Source organism: Ursus americanus, chromosome 15, assembly GCF_024610735.1.
Source record: "Ursus americanus isolate L20-20 chromosome 15, mUrsAme1.1.p, whole genome shotgun sequence".
Taxonomy (NCBI): Eukaryota; Metazoa; Chordata; class Mammalia; order Carnivora; family Ursidae; genus Ursus; species Ursus americanus.
This window is the reverse complement of record NC_142141.1, coordinates 17,444,153-17,458,815: the sequence shown is the minus strand read 5'-3', so window position 1 is coordinate 17,458,815 and position 14,663 is coordinate 17,444,153. Positions and strand designations below refer to the sequence as shown.

Sequence of the window (14,663 nt, the reverse complement as noted above, 5' to 3'; positions counted from 1 at the left end):
TAGAAACCTTTCGTGTCACACTTTAAGCACTCTTTACTCAGAAGCCCTATGACTGAGAAGAGTCACTTACATTTAGCATGGATATAATTAAACATGTTTCTGTTGAAAGGGGCATTCTCATTATGGCTAAGGACCACTTTAGAGTAAATTGAAATGGAAAGGAGGAGCAGAGATGAGGTGTAGGTAGCAAGTGGTTATTTCTAGGGAGGCATAAAATGCCAAATGTGTAACAATTATATTTTACAGCCTTGCATTCTAAAGACTTCGTAGTATTTTATTATATAAGAAGCTTCAGCTGAAGCTTACCGAACGTTCTAGCACATACTCATTGCCCATAGTCTTTAAAGAAAAATAAAAGTCCAGCCACAATTAAAATTTGCAGAAATTTCCAGAACAAAGGAATTAAATAATCGGAAAGGCTCTACTGCTATTAATACAAAAGGCACCGAAGGCATTCTAGTCCAGTCTAAAGAAAATGTGGGGGGAGTTTGGCACCTTCTCTAATTTTAAGTTGATTTTATGTTCGGATGGGACGAGAGCCCTCTTCCTTCTCAAGCATATTATTATGTACCATCATGCCATGTGGCTAGAGGCACACCAGAAAGCTGTGCCTTTGTTGCAAACATGGTACAGAAGACTTCTGAATCACATGAAATTAAAGTAGGTTGTAAGCTAAGGCAGCTCTATCAACGTAAGACATACTAACTTACATGATTGACTTTTACAGTGGAAAGAAAAAGGCTGTTTTCAAGCAGCCGTTATTGCCTCAATGGAAAAAAAAATCAATGGAAGTGAAATGAACAAGAGATTTTGTCTGAGTTGCAGTTAATACCACTGAAGAGCTATGGATAATAAAAGGTCAACAAATAAATTAGCCAGAGTGTTATGAAATGAATGATTTGGCTTATAATTTTATTGAGTGAAAATTGTTCGCTGCCTATTAGACCAGGTAATTTTTATCTGGTGCCCCAATTCCTGTTCCGTAAGCAATAATATAGTTGTAAGAGCTGTCGGTTCGATCGCGTGACCTCTGAGAAGCTGGCTAGGACAGCTGACTACTATGATGGATAACTAAGCTTGGTCTCCGCAAGGTGCCAAACCTCCCTTTCCTGCAAGGGGATCTCATAAAAGAAACATTACAGCTTGATTCATTTTACCAAAATGTTCGACTTTTCAAGTGTCAGCAGTTAAGTATAAATTGTGAAACCAGGTATTCCTGAGAAGAGTTATGACAATGGCTTTCCCCCCTCTTTTTGGTCTCCTGGCATTCTCTTCTAAATGGTGTCATGGTAATTGGTGAATGGGAGCCTGGGGTGCTTCCCGCCACAAATACAGTGAAAAATGGTGTCTGCACCCTTGTGAATATGACCTGCTTGGAGGTACAGAGCTGAACTTGGTAACCTCTGGCGGCTCTTCTTATTCCAATTCATTGTACTGGTTTAAGACCGACGCTCTGGGTTAGGTCCTGCTGAGTGGCCTTGGAAATCGACTTTCTGATCAGGATAAAAGTCTCTGCTTAAAGAAAAGGCTATGGACAGAGGTGCCTTTTTCAGGGGTAGGTTGTAAAGTCAGCACATGAAACAAAAACTGCCTAGAGTCAAAATTACCCTTGAAAATCTTTTAAGTCACCAAGGCCTGGGCTCTTAGAAACACAAAAGCCGAAAATTAACTACTTCTGTTTCTCTTTGTCTTTGGGCTGTGGATTCCCTTTCCCTAGGGCAAAGCAGAATGAATGTCTAGTTTGAAAGTAGAAGAACCACTGAGTAAACAGAGAAATTTACTGCCATACCTATGTATGTGTATGTCTATGTCTGTGCCTTTGGTGTGTGTGTATACAAATGTACGTGTATATTTATATTTTTGGACAAGTACGTATAGTTAAACTTGACTAAGTGAGATGTGCATGCTGGAGCTATGTTGTACTTTAAGCATATCTAAGGAAGGCAAAAATATAGTTTGCTTTGCTTCTTAAATTGTCGAACACCATCAGTTATTATATGCACCTCCAGACGAATGATATCTGTAAATTCCCAAGGCTTTACAGATGGTCCTGAGTATAACCGCAATTAAAATCCACTGCCTCGAGACTGCTGGGGCTGTTCTTATTACTCTGATGCTTAATTGAAGTGTAACTCAAGGCTGAAAATAGTGAGTGAGGTTGAAGACCTACCTCCTAGTGTCTCTTTCTAAGGGCTTCAGTCCAAGAGGAGGGTTTTGGATGGTGGGGAGGCACGCAAGAGTTAGCCCCTTGTTCCTCCTGTGACTTCTCCCTGAACTAATGAGTAACTATATTCAATGCCCCTGCCCACGGGGTGTGATGTGAAGTCGGATAAACGCGGTCACCCTCATCAGGAGCTCAGTGCGAAAAAAGAACTCAAAAGAGGTTCCAGGATTCAGCTATGGAGTAACTGATATTACAAGTCCCGAATATAATGACTCTGCTGCTAAAGAGAAAAAGAATTATCTCCAATGTTTGTATGTGCATGTTTTTAATTCGCACTGCCAGCTGCCACTTTTGCTTGGCTCAGCCCTTTCTGAGCTAACCTCAGTCCATGCTACCATTTCCCTCTTCCTCCACCCCCCCAGCCCTGGCCAAGCTTGAGAAATTTTTTAGGATTGGATTGCAAAATTGCCTTTTTTTTTTCTTAAAATTCCTTTTTCTTAATTCTAAGGGGCAGTGCTTAGGGATGCTAGCTCTGGGGTTCAACGTCGTTGGCTCAAATCCATGCTCTGGCGCTTACTAGCATTGTAAATGCATGCCTCTGTTTCCTCATCTGTAAAGCAGGGTTAATGTCAGCACCTGGCTCAGGAGACATACAGTTAGTTAGTGCTTCATTGAACAGTATTAGCCAGCACTAATATTGACAGCCTCCTCTTATTGTCCAGAGAACTTCGGTAAATTATATGCATTCTTAGAGTCAACGTGCATTACGTGCCTTGAGTGCTGTTTGAGAAGCAGTCCTATTTGCAGAATACTGGACGATTCTGAACAGACTAACAGTGAGGAAGTCAGGTGAGGTAGAAAACCTGCATTTACCAGATGCGTAAGCTTGAGCAGATTACTTGGCCTCTCTGAGCCTCAGTGTCCTCATCTCTAAAATGGACCTGATACAAAAATGACCAGTGGAGTAACTTTACAGAAAAACAAGTCAAAGGTAAGATAAAGAAGGGAAAATTATAGCTCTTGCGAGGATCATGGGCTTTTTAAATGAAGCTACAATCTTCCTCCCCTCAAAAATGCATACTCCTAATCCCCATACGCGATCCTCTATTCAGTTTCAGGGGGTGCGCAGAACGAGGCTAAGCTCCCCTGATACAAGAGGCGTAAGAAGAGGGGCCATCAAGCCTCTAACGTGAGCACGTTATCAAAATAGGTGGTGGAATCTGCCTGTAAGGTTTCTGGCGGATACAGGGGAAAGAGGAAGAAAGGGGGCTGCATTCCATAGTTTGTGTTTTTGACAAGAGAACGCAGAGACAAAAATGCTTCTTGTATTCAAACTCGTGTGCTTTTTCTAAGAGTTAAATATCCCATACGATTTGCTTTTGTTTCTGTATTTTTGTCTGAGTCGAGTCATTTTGGTTCCTGGATAAAACACCAATAGAGTTTCTTCAAATGACAAAAATAAATGAATGACCAAGGTGAGAGGGTAGCCAGTGTCACGGTGTGGAAGATAAAGATGAAAGTTTTTTCTTTACCCTTTTCTGAAACCCCTACTCATCCTCTTTTCTGCTAACAGGCAATGTGGTTATGCAAAGATTTCTTATTTGTATTTTCACTGATGCAACTGCAGGTTTTGAATCACTGATAGTCTTTGCATAAACACTAAAACAATAAAAGCATAATTAGAATACATTGTATACAGCCGACTCCAGTTTTATTTTGCCCCAGCTCTGTATTTATGATCAATCGATAAACACGAACGCTCTTTAGGGAGGGTGATTTTGGGTCTTGTCTCTCCATTGAGCAAAAACAGTGCCTGTGACTGGAGTCTGAATTTCAGTTCTGCAAGTGTGCAGTTGAACTGAATAATATTTGGCACAATGCAGTGCACAACCGAGCCACTAAATGGCTGATTTACTAAATTATTATTAGATGAGCCCTTGCTGTTCCAAATGAAAGTGCAGTCACTGTCTTCCTTCGTGGTGTGTTCAAATTGTTCTGTGTTTAAATATTCAGCATGAGGCTAATGTGAACTGATGAACTGAGACTATAAACATTCACTTTCGATACAGATAGAGAGACAGAGATGCAACATATCATGTGGCCTGCGGAGGTGAAAATGATTTATATTTAAGGATGTTGCTGCCTACTTTCATTACTTTAAGGTACTCCTAATTAGCATGGTGTTGGAAATGACTAATTCCCACGTACAGGAAGAGAGACTCATGGAGGCTGAGATTTTTTCGCATGCCAATGAAGGAGAAGCTACCGTAAAGGATTGGCTGCCTGCGTAGTCCAGAATCTCGAGTTTTATTTGTGGCAGGCTGCACAGCTCCAGCAGAGTATAACACGTCCGCTGGAAGAACTATGGTTTTTGACATTTGATAATTGTTTTCTAGACCCTCCCAACGGCTCTCTAGTCCATCCTCACTACCATCCATCCCTCTGCAATCCACATCCCTTCTGATCCAGGTCTACTACGGAGCCACCCTGGGACCTCTCCCCAACTCATCAGTTTCTTTACTGACACCTGCTGGAATGGAGACCAACCCCGTGCTCCTGGCAAGACTATAACCCTTTTTTCCCTCCTCCCCTTTGAGGGCAGTTATAGGCAAGCACTGAAAATACTGTGATCACTTACAGTAGATTAGAATTTTTTATTGGTGCCGTGTTGCCATAACAACATGAAGACAGCAGATGACTTAAGCTAAGCTTGCAAAGCAAAAGGCTGCTCATCTGGCAGTTAAAATGAATACAGTTCATTTCACAAGTTTCCCATATGGACTCTTAGTGTATGGTAATGAGGAGACCATATGGTGAGAGAAAATGCACTGAGAACAATTGGGTTCCACTGGCTGAGTGGGAAGTTGGGAGAGAAAACCCGGGTGAGAGATACTGGTGCGTGTGCTCTCTGGGTTCAAGGTTAGCTTGAGGTTTGTTTTGGTTTGGGTTTGGGATGGTTGTTTTCCATAGGGGGTTTGCGTTTCTTAATCTGCTCCTTAATATGTCGGCTGTGCAAAATGACAAACATCTTGCAAATTTTGCAATATCATTCATCACAAACTGTCAGCAGTGTTTGCAAATCTGACTTGCAAGATCTTTTAAATGTGTTGTTCTTAAAAGGCAACAGTACTAAGTTTTTAGACAAAGTGCAGGAAAATTTAAGCACTTCTGACAAGCAGAAACATTAACAGTAATCATTTTAAAAACACTCGCATCTTTTCCCTGCATGTTTAGCTGTAAATAATGCTAGAATGTATAAAAGCTTTAAAGTAAAAATGTAATAAATACTTTTTATTATGTTTCATAAAGGATAAAAAAAAATGCCGTGAGCCATGTGTATGTGTTATCTATACATGTGAACGTATAGAGATGGATAGCTCCCCCTCCTTACTACTAACCAGATTGCAGACCTGGGAGGACAGCTTGAAAAAGGCTCTAAAGTCAATTCTGTACTATACATGCTTCATAAAAGATGAATATAAATGCATTAGTTAGACACGGTGAGCTAAATTAGAAGGTCAGGCAGGGCTGGGAGGGCTGAAAAATCACACAACCAATGAGCGTAATTACTCTTTTTTAAGTCTATTAAGTGGTGCTGTTCTATCACGGCTCAGGGGTGTAGGACACGAAGAACAAGATAAAGTAATGTGTATTTATTACCCCCACTGGATCAATTTACCAGATATTTTCAGCTCCATAAAGCAAAATACACAAATGCCGCCTTTGTTACTTTTCTCAAACTGCTTTATTTTCTCTAAAAGAGGGACTGGCTCTGGCAGAAAAAAAATGTTTGCCCCATGGAGGTCCCCACACCAACCCCTCTCAGTGGGGGAATGAGAGAAAGCTGGCAAAAGTTTAAGTAGAATAGGGGTGAGGTGTGGGCAAGGGACAGGGGAGAGGAGCCAGTCACCTCAAGACAGAATTATCTGGCTTTCTAGATCTGAAGGCAAAGTGGGAATATGGCGCAGTGGTAACCGTGAGGCGGTCAAGCCCAGGGACTCCCATTTTTGTTTTCCCACTGGCTAGCTGTAAGGTCACAGCAAGTCACCGGCCCTCTGGAACTCTGACTCCCGTGGAATGGGGAGCACCCACCTTGCAGGGACTGGAGCCTCTGTCTACTGAAGTCCTGCTAGATGCCAGACAGGCGTCCTTGCAGAAATTCCCTCACTAATGCCCAACAGCAACATTGCAGGGCCACAGCGTGAAGGAGAAACAGAGGCCGGAGAGGCTGAGTCACTGCACAGAGCAGTGGATCTGGTTTTCAAACGCCAGGTCTGCCTGAGCAGAGAGCCCACTCTCTTGGCCTCTGTACTCTTTGAACACCTTGATAAAGCGGTGCTGGGAGCACTGGAGGCGTGACGTTATGCTGCCTGCTCCCTGGGACTCACTGCCGGCCCATGGAATGCCAGCGAGGCTTGGTCCACTCTCCCCGCCTCCATGCTAGTGTTCACTGACCACTCAGGAGGACAACGTTCCATAAACTGGAAGGGGATGGAGACACCTCTGGTCTTCAAAACAGAGAGAACTCCTGGCTCAGGGTTTCTGGATTGCATCGTGCATGCCAGCGTCTCACCGTCTCTGACTGACCACAGTCCCATCCCCTCGCCTCTACACTATCCACAGAGTCAACCTTCACCCCGGTCGGTCACCTGTTCCTCTCCCTCCTGTCAGGATCCAGAGAGGGAGGCAAGTCTGTGTGCAACAGAGCAGAATGTGTCCATTTAAAATCCTGGCCCACCCTTCTCCCCGTGCGTATGAAAAAGGAAACTAAAAAACACCTGGTCTTAGGATAATGGCAGTATTTTAAATTTGTGCATAAGGCCACTATCACTAATGGTGACTTTCAGCAACAAAATGATTTACAGAGAAGGATTCAGCTTGTTCCTGTTTTCTCATTTGTTAAGTGGGAATGATGTCTGCTTTCCCGACTTCTCTGGTAAGACGGGCTCCAATAAAACAAAGCATGTACAAGTTCTTTGAAAAAGCACAAGCCAGTGTACAAAGGCATATTATTATGGAAAGCTGTCTGCTTGGTCTTTGGAGCAGTTTCATTTGACAGAATATGTGGGTGGTTGTATGAATCTAGCTTTGTCTATTCACAAACACATGGGTTTAATAAAGTGCAGTTTGTTTTTTAAGGTGTGTGGTCCATGGCTCACTGAAACACTCCTGTTTGACAAACACTGACCGTGATTCTAAGAAAGGCGGAGCCCATTTTTATCCCTCTAACAATGGACAGCAGGAATATAAATCTCCCGAGTCCACAGGAATACCTCGAGCTGGCTCCATCCGCCACGTCCTGACCCTGCTCTTGAACTCTCACTCCACCTTAACGTTCGGAGCCAGGAGGACAGCCCCTCTGATCTGAGTCACACAGAGAGCTTCCTGGGGGGGGGGCTCCAGCCAGAGCCCATGGGCAGTCTGGTGGCTAGATGCAGGCTGCAGAGTGTTTCCTTAACACACAAATCCATTGTGTCCTGATGACTCCTCCCAAACCCAGGAAAAGAGGGCTGGGAATTCCACCGTGGCCACCGGGGATGAAGTGACACGTGCTGTGCTATTTGCTCAACATTTCTGAACGTGATGTGCGACTGTAAAAATGTCTTTAAAAGTACACAAAACTCGGTCCTATATTCCCATTTCTCTTATTCTTTATGAATAAGAAAAGCACTTCCTGACTTCTTTAGACTTTATCTTTAAAACAGATTTATCTTCTGTTTTTCAACCAATATTTACTGAGAGGCCATGGGGAGCCAGAGAGCTGTACCTCTTTGTATCCTTACGGGATCCCTGTGAAGTCAGCACCATTATCGCCCCCACTTTATAGATGAAGAAACGAGGTACAGAAGATAAGTCATCCGTGCAACTGCTCACCAGGGTGAGGGTCTCCTGCTCTGCAGAGAGTGGGTGGAAGAGCCCTCAGAAGCAAGAAGGCCACTCTTCCTCAACTGGCAGATAATCGTAGCTACCCTCTGTCGACTGCACGATACGTGGTTAAAATAACCATTAGAAGTGGCACCAAATATTCCCATCTCCATTTGATAGAGAAGGAAACTGAGGCATGGAGAGGTAAAGAATTTTGGAGAAAAAAAACACAACTGAATTCTGACCCCAGTTGCCTAGCTGGTAGGTGTCCTTGCTCCGAGCCCCACTCCTGCCGATCTGACTCTCGGGTCCCTTCGGCAGCGTCTAGAGACGTCAAATGCCACATGTAAAGTGAGGACTGTCCCCAAATGGAAAAACTAAGAAAAATCTGGCATTGTGGCCATGCCGTCTTCCTACCCCTGAGACACCCAAGGCACTGACCGGTGGGTGGACACACACCATTTACATCATTGTGCTGTAAAATTACCAATTCTAGTCCCACAGGAAGTGCACGGGAGCTAGATTCTTGCTGGACGGAGGGACTGAAAAGTAAACCTCTCCAAGGCACATCTTCCCTCTAGACAGAGATCGCAGTGAGCCCGTTCACTCTTACAACGAGATTATTTAACTGCTCACCAAGACCAAGTCAGGGTGAAAGAGAAGGCTGTGTAAGGGGGAGGCCGCTTCAAAGACCAGCCCCTCATGTGATTTCTTCCTGTTCAGTGACTTTTTACTGGGGTGAGCAGCACTGGGCACGAGGCTGTGCCGGGAAGCTGAAGGCTGAGTCCGAAGGCTGTGCGGGTCCCGCCCAGGTCCGGGCAGAGTGGAGCCGCTCTTGCTGGTCATGGTACGTCTCTTCAGTCAGGTCGTGTCCCTCCCCACCCCTACTGGTTCCTTTGGCCTGTGTAGCAGTTGCGGGGACACCTTTCTCCTGGGCACGGCCTGTTCTGACAGGTGGCTCTGCTGCCCCGGGCACAGGCATGCAGGGAGGATGTGACGATAACCTGATCCCCGAAGAAGTCTGCTGAGCTAGGAAGGACGCCACCTTCATTTTTACAAGTGTTTTACGAGGAGAAACAGACCTAGAAAGGACCTATCTCTAGCCTTACTCTGGCAAGGAGAGCACCCCTCATCTACTCCTTTAATTTAGAATCGTTTTCATTCGTGTGGGAAGTGAAACTTCATTTTACTGTCCGGAAACGGTGAACGGTAGTTCCACTGATTCTGTACCTGGAACTTCTTTAGCATTGAACTGTTCTCTACTGAGTCCTCACAGAAAATGGGTCGTACTTTAAATGTACCCATTCCTTCCCGTTACCATTAGTCGTGTATGGTGATCTCTCCGCCACACGGCCCCCGTTCCTCAGATACAGAGGTGGGGGCGCTGCCGACAACGACAGGTACAGGATAGAAGTCGATAAACGGGAACCTCCTCCTTTCTGTATTAGCAACTAACAACGCAGTGGGGCGTGACATATATTATTCTGTCCTGAATTTCTGTTTAATTTCTCACGTTTGTACCATGTTTCCGGTTAAGTAGGATGCCTCTGGTGGGAAGAGGCTCTGTCTTATTGGTCCAGTTGCAAGATCTGCCAGTATGTCTCTTTGAGCTCTAGCGGCACCGGGGATAAGTAGAAATCCTCACGTAGGTAGAAAGGCAGTGTTCTTTTTCCTCTTGAGAGTTGGTATGATGCAGTGATGAACAACCTGGACTTGGGAGCCAGGCTGTTCAGGTTGGAATCTCAGTTTAGCAATTGACATGCTATGCGACCTTGGGCAAATGATTAAATCTCTCTCTGCTTGATTATTTTCTTCTCTAAAATAAAGGTAACAGTACCAACCTCAGAGGGTTTTTGAAAGGAAGAAATGACATAATATATGTAAAAATAAGCATGACTCTCCTTGGCACATAAACGCTTGCTACTTTTACGATTGTTTACCTTATAATTCCAAGCACATAAACCACACAAGTATTGAGTTGTTTATCTACGAACTAATTTTTTATCAATAGCAAAGTTTCCTGCTAATCACGTAAGCCCAAGTGTCCAGAGACTATAACCCAAAAAAGAGGTATCCTGACCTTTGGCAAGCGCTCGGGGTCACCAGGGTGCCGAGGAATGACCTTCTGTAACCTCTGGAAACCATAATCGATGGTGGGCTCATTGAGCGCTGCAATGAAGAAGGCACACGATTAGAACAATTCCGGGAAATGAGGGAGACCGCACACTGAGGGCATGGAGATAACTGGAAGTCCAAAGTTTAATTCGCACTTTTGAACTAGATCACGAGATGGTCAGATGCACAATCCCCGTGCTGCACACTCCCGCCGTCTACTGGGGCTATGTGCCGTGGTGCGCAGCGACTCGCTCAAAAGAACATTAAAGCAGGTCCCGGACTCTGTGCTTCTGGCCAAATTCTATATTCCTTACATAATCAAAAACAGAAAGTAAAACGGCATTCGATGTGAAGCTTTAGGATTCGCTAGTTAGAAGCTCAGGTCAAAACACTCAAGGGCTTGTCTGAGGGTGTCTGTAGATTCTAATCAGCAGGAGAATGACAAGTACTTGCGTGACTGAAAAATCTCTAGTAGACCTCAGCTGACTCACCGCAGCACCTCTCTGGTATGGCCATCAAGCCCGCAAGAAGGTGGTGAGAGGCAGGGAGACGCGATCTTCTCGGCATAGAAAGTCAATGCTACCCTTGGATGGAGTGTGCAAGGTGATAGGTGTCGAAAATGCCCTTGATACAACATCCTCACATCTAAAATGACAGACTCATTCACCAACATCAATATTATTTCAGGAAAAAGACCAGCCTCTGTGGAGCACTAGCTTAGAGCAGCTGGGTCTCCAAGAAAAATTCTTAAAAAGACTGGAGGAAGAGCAAACCTGTAATAATACTTGAAGACAATGGGCCTAATTGTACCTATACTGTCTACACTCTCTTCAAAGCAGCCTTAAATTAAGTGTGATACAAAGTGGACTCTGGTCTATAAGTTTCAAAATTTCTTTCCAAGATATGAAATATCTTCAGCCTTCCTCATCTGACCAGGAAAAGATGGCAGCTCTGCCCTCTACCCACATCCCCCATATCCTTTAAGTAATAGGTGGGTGGGTGGGTGGGTGTTTTTCTTCTTTTCTTTTTTAGTGTAACTAACGTTTTCAACCACATATTTTCTCCCCTACCGAGTAAAAAGACAGTCTTTGTAGTTCTCACATTTAGCTATACATTAGAAAACAAGTTGCCACATGCTTTACTTAAAATGCATTTCCATTAACCTAAATTTTAAAAGTAAGATTCATACTACTACTAACTTTAAAAAACTGTATTAAATTCAAATAGGTCCCAAGGCTAATGGAAGCAATTTGTATACCAACCCAAACTGACTGGCCCACTTTTCAAAATACAGGTATGATAATCTTGTGGTTTTAAAAGGACATTTAAATTGAAAGACTGTGAATTTAGTACATAATTATACCAATAGAACCCTTTAACTTGTCAACTTGTAAATCTAAAAGGCTATCAATCATTTCTAAAGAGGAAATAAACCTTAAAATTCCTGATTGACAGTGCTTACTTTTTATGTAAGGGAGGAAAAAAAAAAAAAAAAAAAAAAAAGAGCTGTGTAAAGTGGCCAGAAATCCATTTACAAAAGTACATTGTTTTACATAGGTGAGTAAAAAGCCAATAATTACACTTCCAAAAGACACATAAATCAGAGTAAGTACTTTTTCCTCACTTGTATATTTTAAGTTGGAGTGAACTTCAGGTAACTTTTTATTGAAAAGATTTTTTCCCAAATGCAATGCTTATTGAAGTTGTTAATAGAGAAGCATTTTCATTTAAGACAATGTAATCATTTTTGCAAATATGAGATTTAGCCTTCTTCTCCCCCCTTCTCCCACTTCCAAACAGTAAACTTTCAACCTGTCTCTTGTGGAAATTAACTAAAATTATACCCAGGTGTACCAAATCTCTCCATCTATACTAGCATATGAGTTAAGGCACAATATTTATTATTCCTCCCATTTTATGAATTACTTTCTAAACCCTTGAGAAGAATTCTTTTTTCAAATTAGACATGTAGAGAAAAAGCCATAGAACTCTTTATGCAGGGAAGCTGTTACTCGTAAAATCCACAGTACTTAATCAAGAAATGCATGAAAGGGACAAGAATAAGCACCTAGGTTTAAGTTATATATCACATCCATCCCCCACCCATAATACTAATTGCCATCAAAGATGTTTAACCATAAAAATAGCTTTAGACAATTAAATGTATCATTTTAATACCTGAAGACATAATTCAGCATCCTGAAAATTCTAATTCTTGGTTTTAGTTTTCAGTCTAAGTCACCAATAAAACTTGAATTGTTGACCTGTTCCCTCAGTTGTTTGATAATGAATTAATTCCTACTGTGTCAGGAAACCCGTGGTTGTTAAATGAATGACTGTCTGTTGTATGGGGGGAGGATGTGTTTCTCTGTCCATCCAGCCAACTCACGCAGAATGACCAACACTTAATATCTGCAATTAAAAGAACCAATTCAAATATCGTATGGAACTAATAGCTAAAGAGCTGAGGAGAAGTCATTCTGCTGCCACAAAGAGTAATTGAGTTAGATATATTAAAACCATTATTCAAAGGAAAATAAGCATCCACTCTATGGAAGTATACTTGGGGAGGGGAAATATTTCAGATAGTAAGACAAAGACTTTTAATTTATTTCCTATGCCTTTATGATTTGCTCTACACTCATACTTTTAAATATATTCACCTGCCCCTAATTCACATATTGAATAATACAATGGCATGGTCCAGTGCTGTAGACAAAGCATAAAAAATATGCAATACAAAGCTCACTGTCTTAAATTCAAAGATGCCTGGGGCGCCTGGGTGGTGCAGTCGTTAAGCGTCTGCCTTCGGCTCAGGGCATGATCCTGGCGTTCCGGGATCGAGCCCCACATCAGGCTTCTCCACTAGGAGCCTGCTTCTTCCTCTCCTACTCCCCCTGCTTGTGTTCCCTCTCTCGCTGGCTGTCTCTCTCTGTCAAATAAATAAATAAAATCTTCAAAAAAAAAAAAAAAAGATGCCTGATGATTTCTTTGATTGCTCTGACTAAAGGACAAAAACTGATTCCTGAGTGAGAGGGTCTCTCAGATAAAGATTATTACTTAAAAAAACAAAAAAACTCAAAAAACAAACAAAAAAACCCGAAAACAGATTAAATGTCTAGGGAGCGAGGGTTAAATCATGGCATACCCATGGAATGGAGTATGATGCAGTCCTCAAAAGCAATGCCAAAGGGGGGGGGAACTTACTGACATATACTATGTTGCTAGGTTAACAAGCAGGTTACAGGAGCATATGTAAACATGGTTACTTTTTAGAAAATGAACATACATAGAATAAAAAAGAAATGTCTGTGTATAAAATGCCTAACAGTAGTTATTTCTAAAAAAGTGGATCTTAAAGTGCTTTTCTTCCTTCTCTTTGTGCTGTGCATTCTCTGAGTTTTCCACAATGAACATATATTACTTTTATAATCGGAGAAAAAGGTTAAGAGCAAGAGATTGTTGCTGAGATGGAATTTGACCTCCTTGTATAAAGTAATGACATAAGAAACTATGCCTTAAAAGGGGTCTGTATACCCTTTAATAACCTTGCATAGGTTATTACAGACCATAAGAAAAATAAGTAGTATACTTTTGGCCAGTTGTATAAATATGTGACTATTCATAAACTCTCTGAAAATCAACAGAGAGGGTAACGAGGAGGAATCATAAAGAATGGTATATTTATTTCATCAGTGGGGGTAGTCGTACCTTAGGGACATACGTCTACTCTGCAAGAATGTAATATAAAGTTAATCCTTCAACAAAGTGACCTCATTGTATTCAAGCACAGGGCTCAGGGGGCACCAGTAGAAATGGGACTAATCAATTTTCCCCCCTAAAACTTGGGACAATTCCGAGAATCTAGTAGGGAAAGAAAAAAAAACCTAATTGAGCATAATTAACCACAAATAAAGAAGCATGAGCATCTTAGGTCGAAAAAAGAAAAAAAAAAAAAACAGATGAAGCTATAAACTGCAAAAGGAATATGCACGGATGAGAAAGCATTATGTGACCGCTTCCAAACACCTAGTCCTCAGCTTCTGGAAATGGCTGCGGGGCTGTCATCCTAAACCAGGCAGGGACAGCCACAGCGCAAGGGAAGCTCAGAGCTTTAGAAAAATCTGTAATCCCAAATTTAAAAAGGCCCAATTTTTTTTTAAAGATTTTATTTATTTATTCGACAGAGATAGAGACAGCCAGCGAGAGAGGGAACACAAGCAGGGGGAATGGGAGAGGAAGAAGCAGGCTCCTAGCGGAGGAGCCTGATGTGGGGCTCGATCCCAGAACGCCGGGATCACGCCCTGAGCCAAAGGCAGACGCTTAACCGCTGTGCCACCCAGGCGCCCCTAAAAAGGCCCAATTTTTAAATCATCAGAATAGAATGGCAGCAATGTAGGCATTTGAAAAATTCCATAAGATAGTAAATTCTCCATCAATTCGATCATCAGTTTTAGTGCTTACGGTGTGTCCAGACGGCATTTGTAGGAATTAACTACTTTGTGTCGCAACACCAAAA

At 42.5% G+C, this 14,663-nt stretch overlaps 1 protein-coding gene across 9 annotated transcripts in view; it reads right to left on the bottom strand.

Annotated features, from left to right (window-relative positions):
* Positions 1–14,663, bottom strand: part of EBF1 (EBF transcription factor 1) — a 381,864-nt gene that overhangs the window by 21,360 nt on the left and 345,841 nt on the right. For all 9 annotated transcript variants that reach the window (XM_045792005.2, XM_087867821.1, XM_045792006.2 and 6 more), the window contains exon 11: positions 10,110–10,198. In XM_045792005.2, coding sequence (XP_045647961.1) covers positions 10,110–10,198 — 89 coding nt within the window. The remainder of the gene's footprint in view (positions 1–10,109; positions 10,199–14,663) is intronic.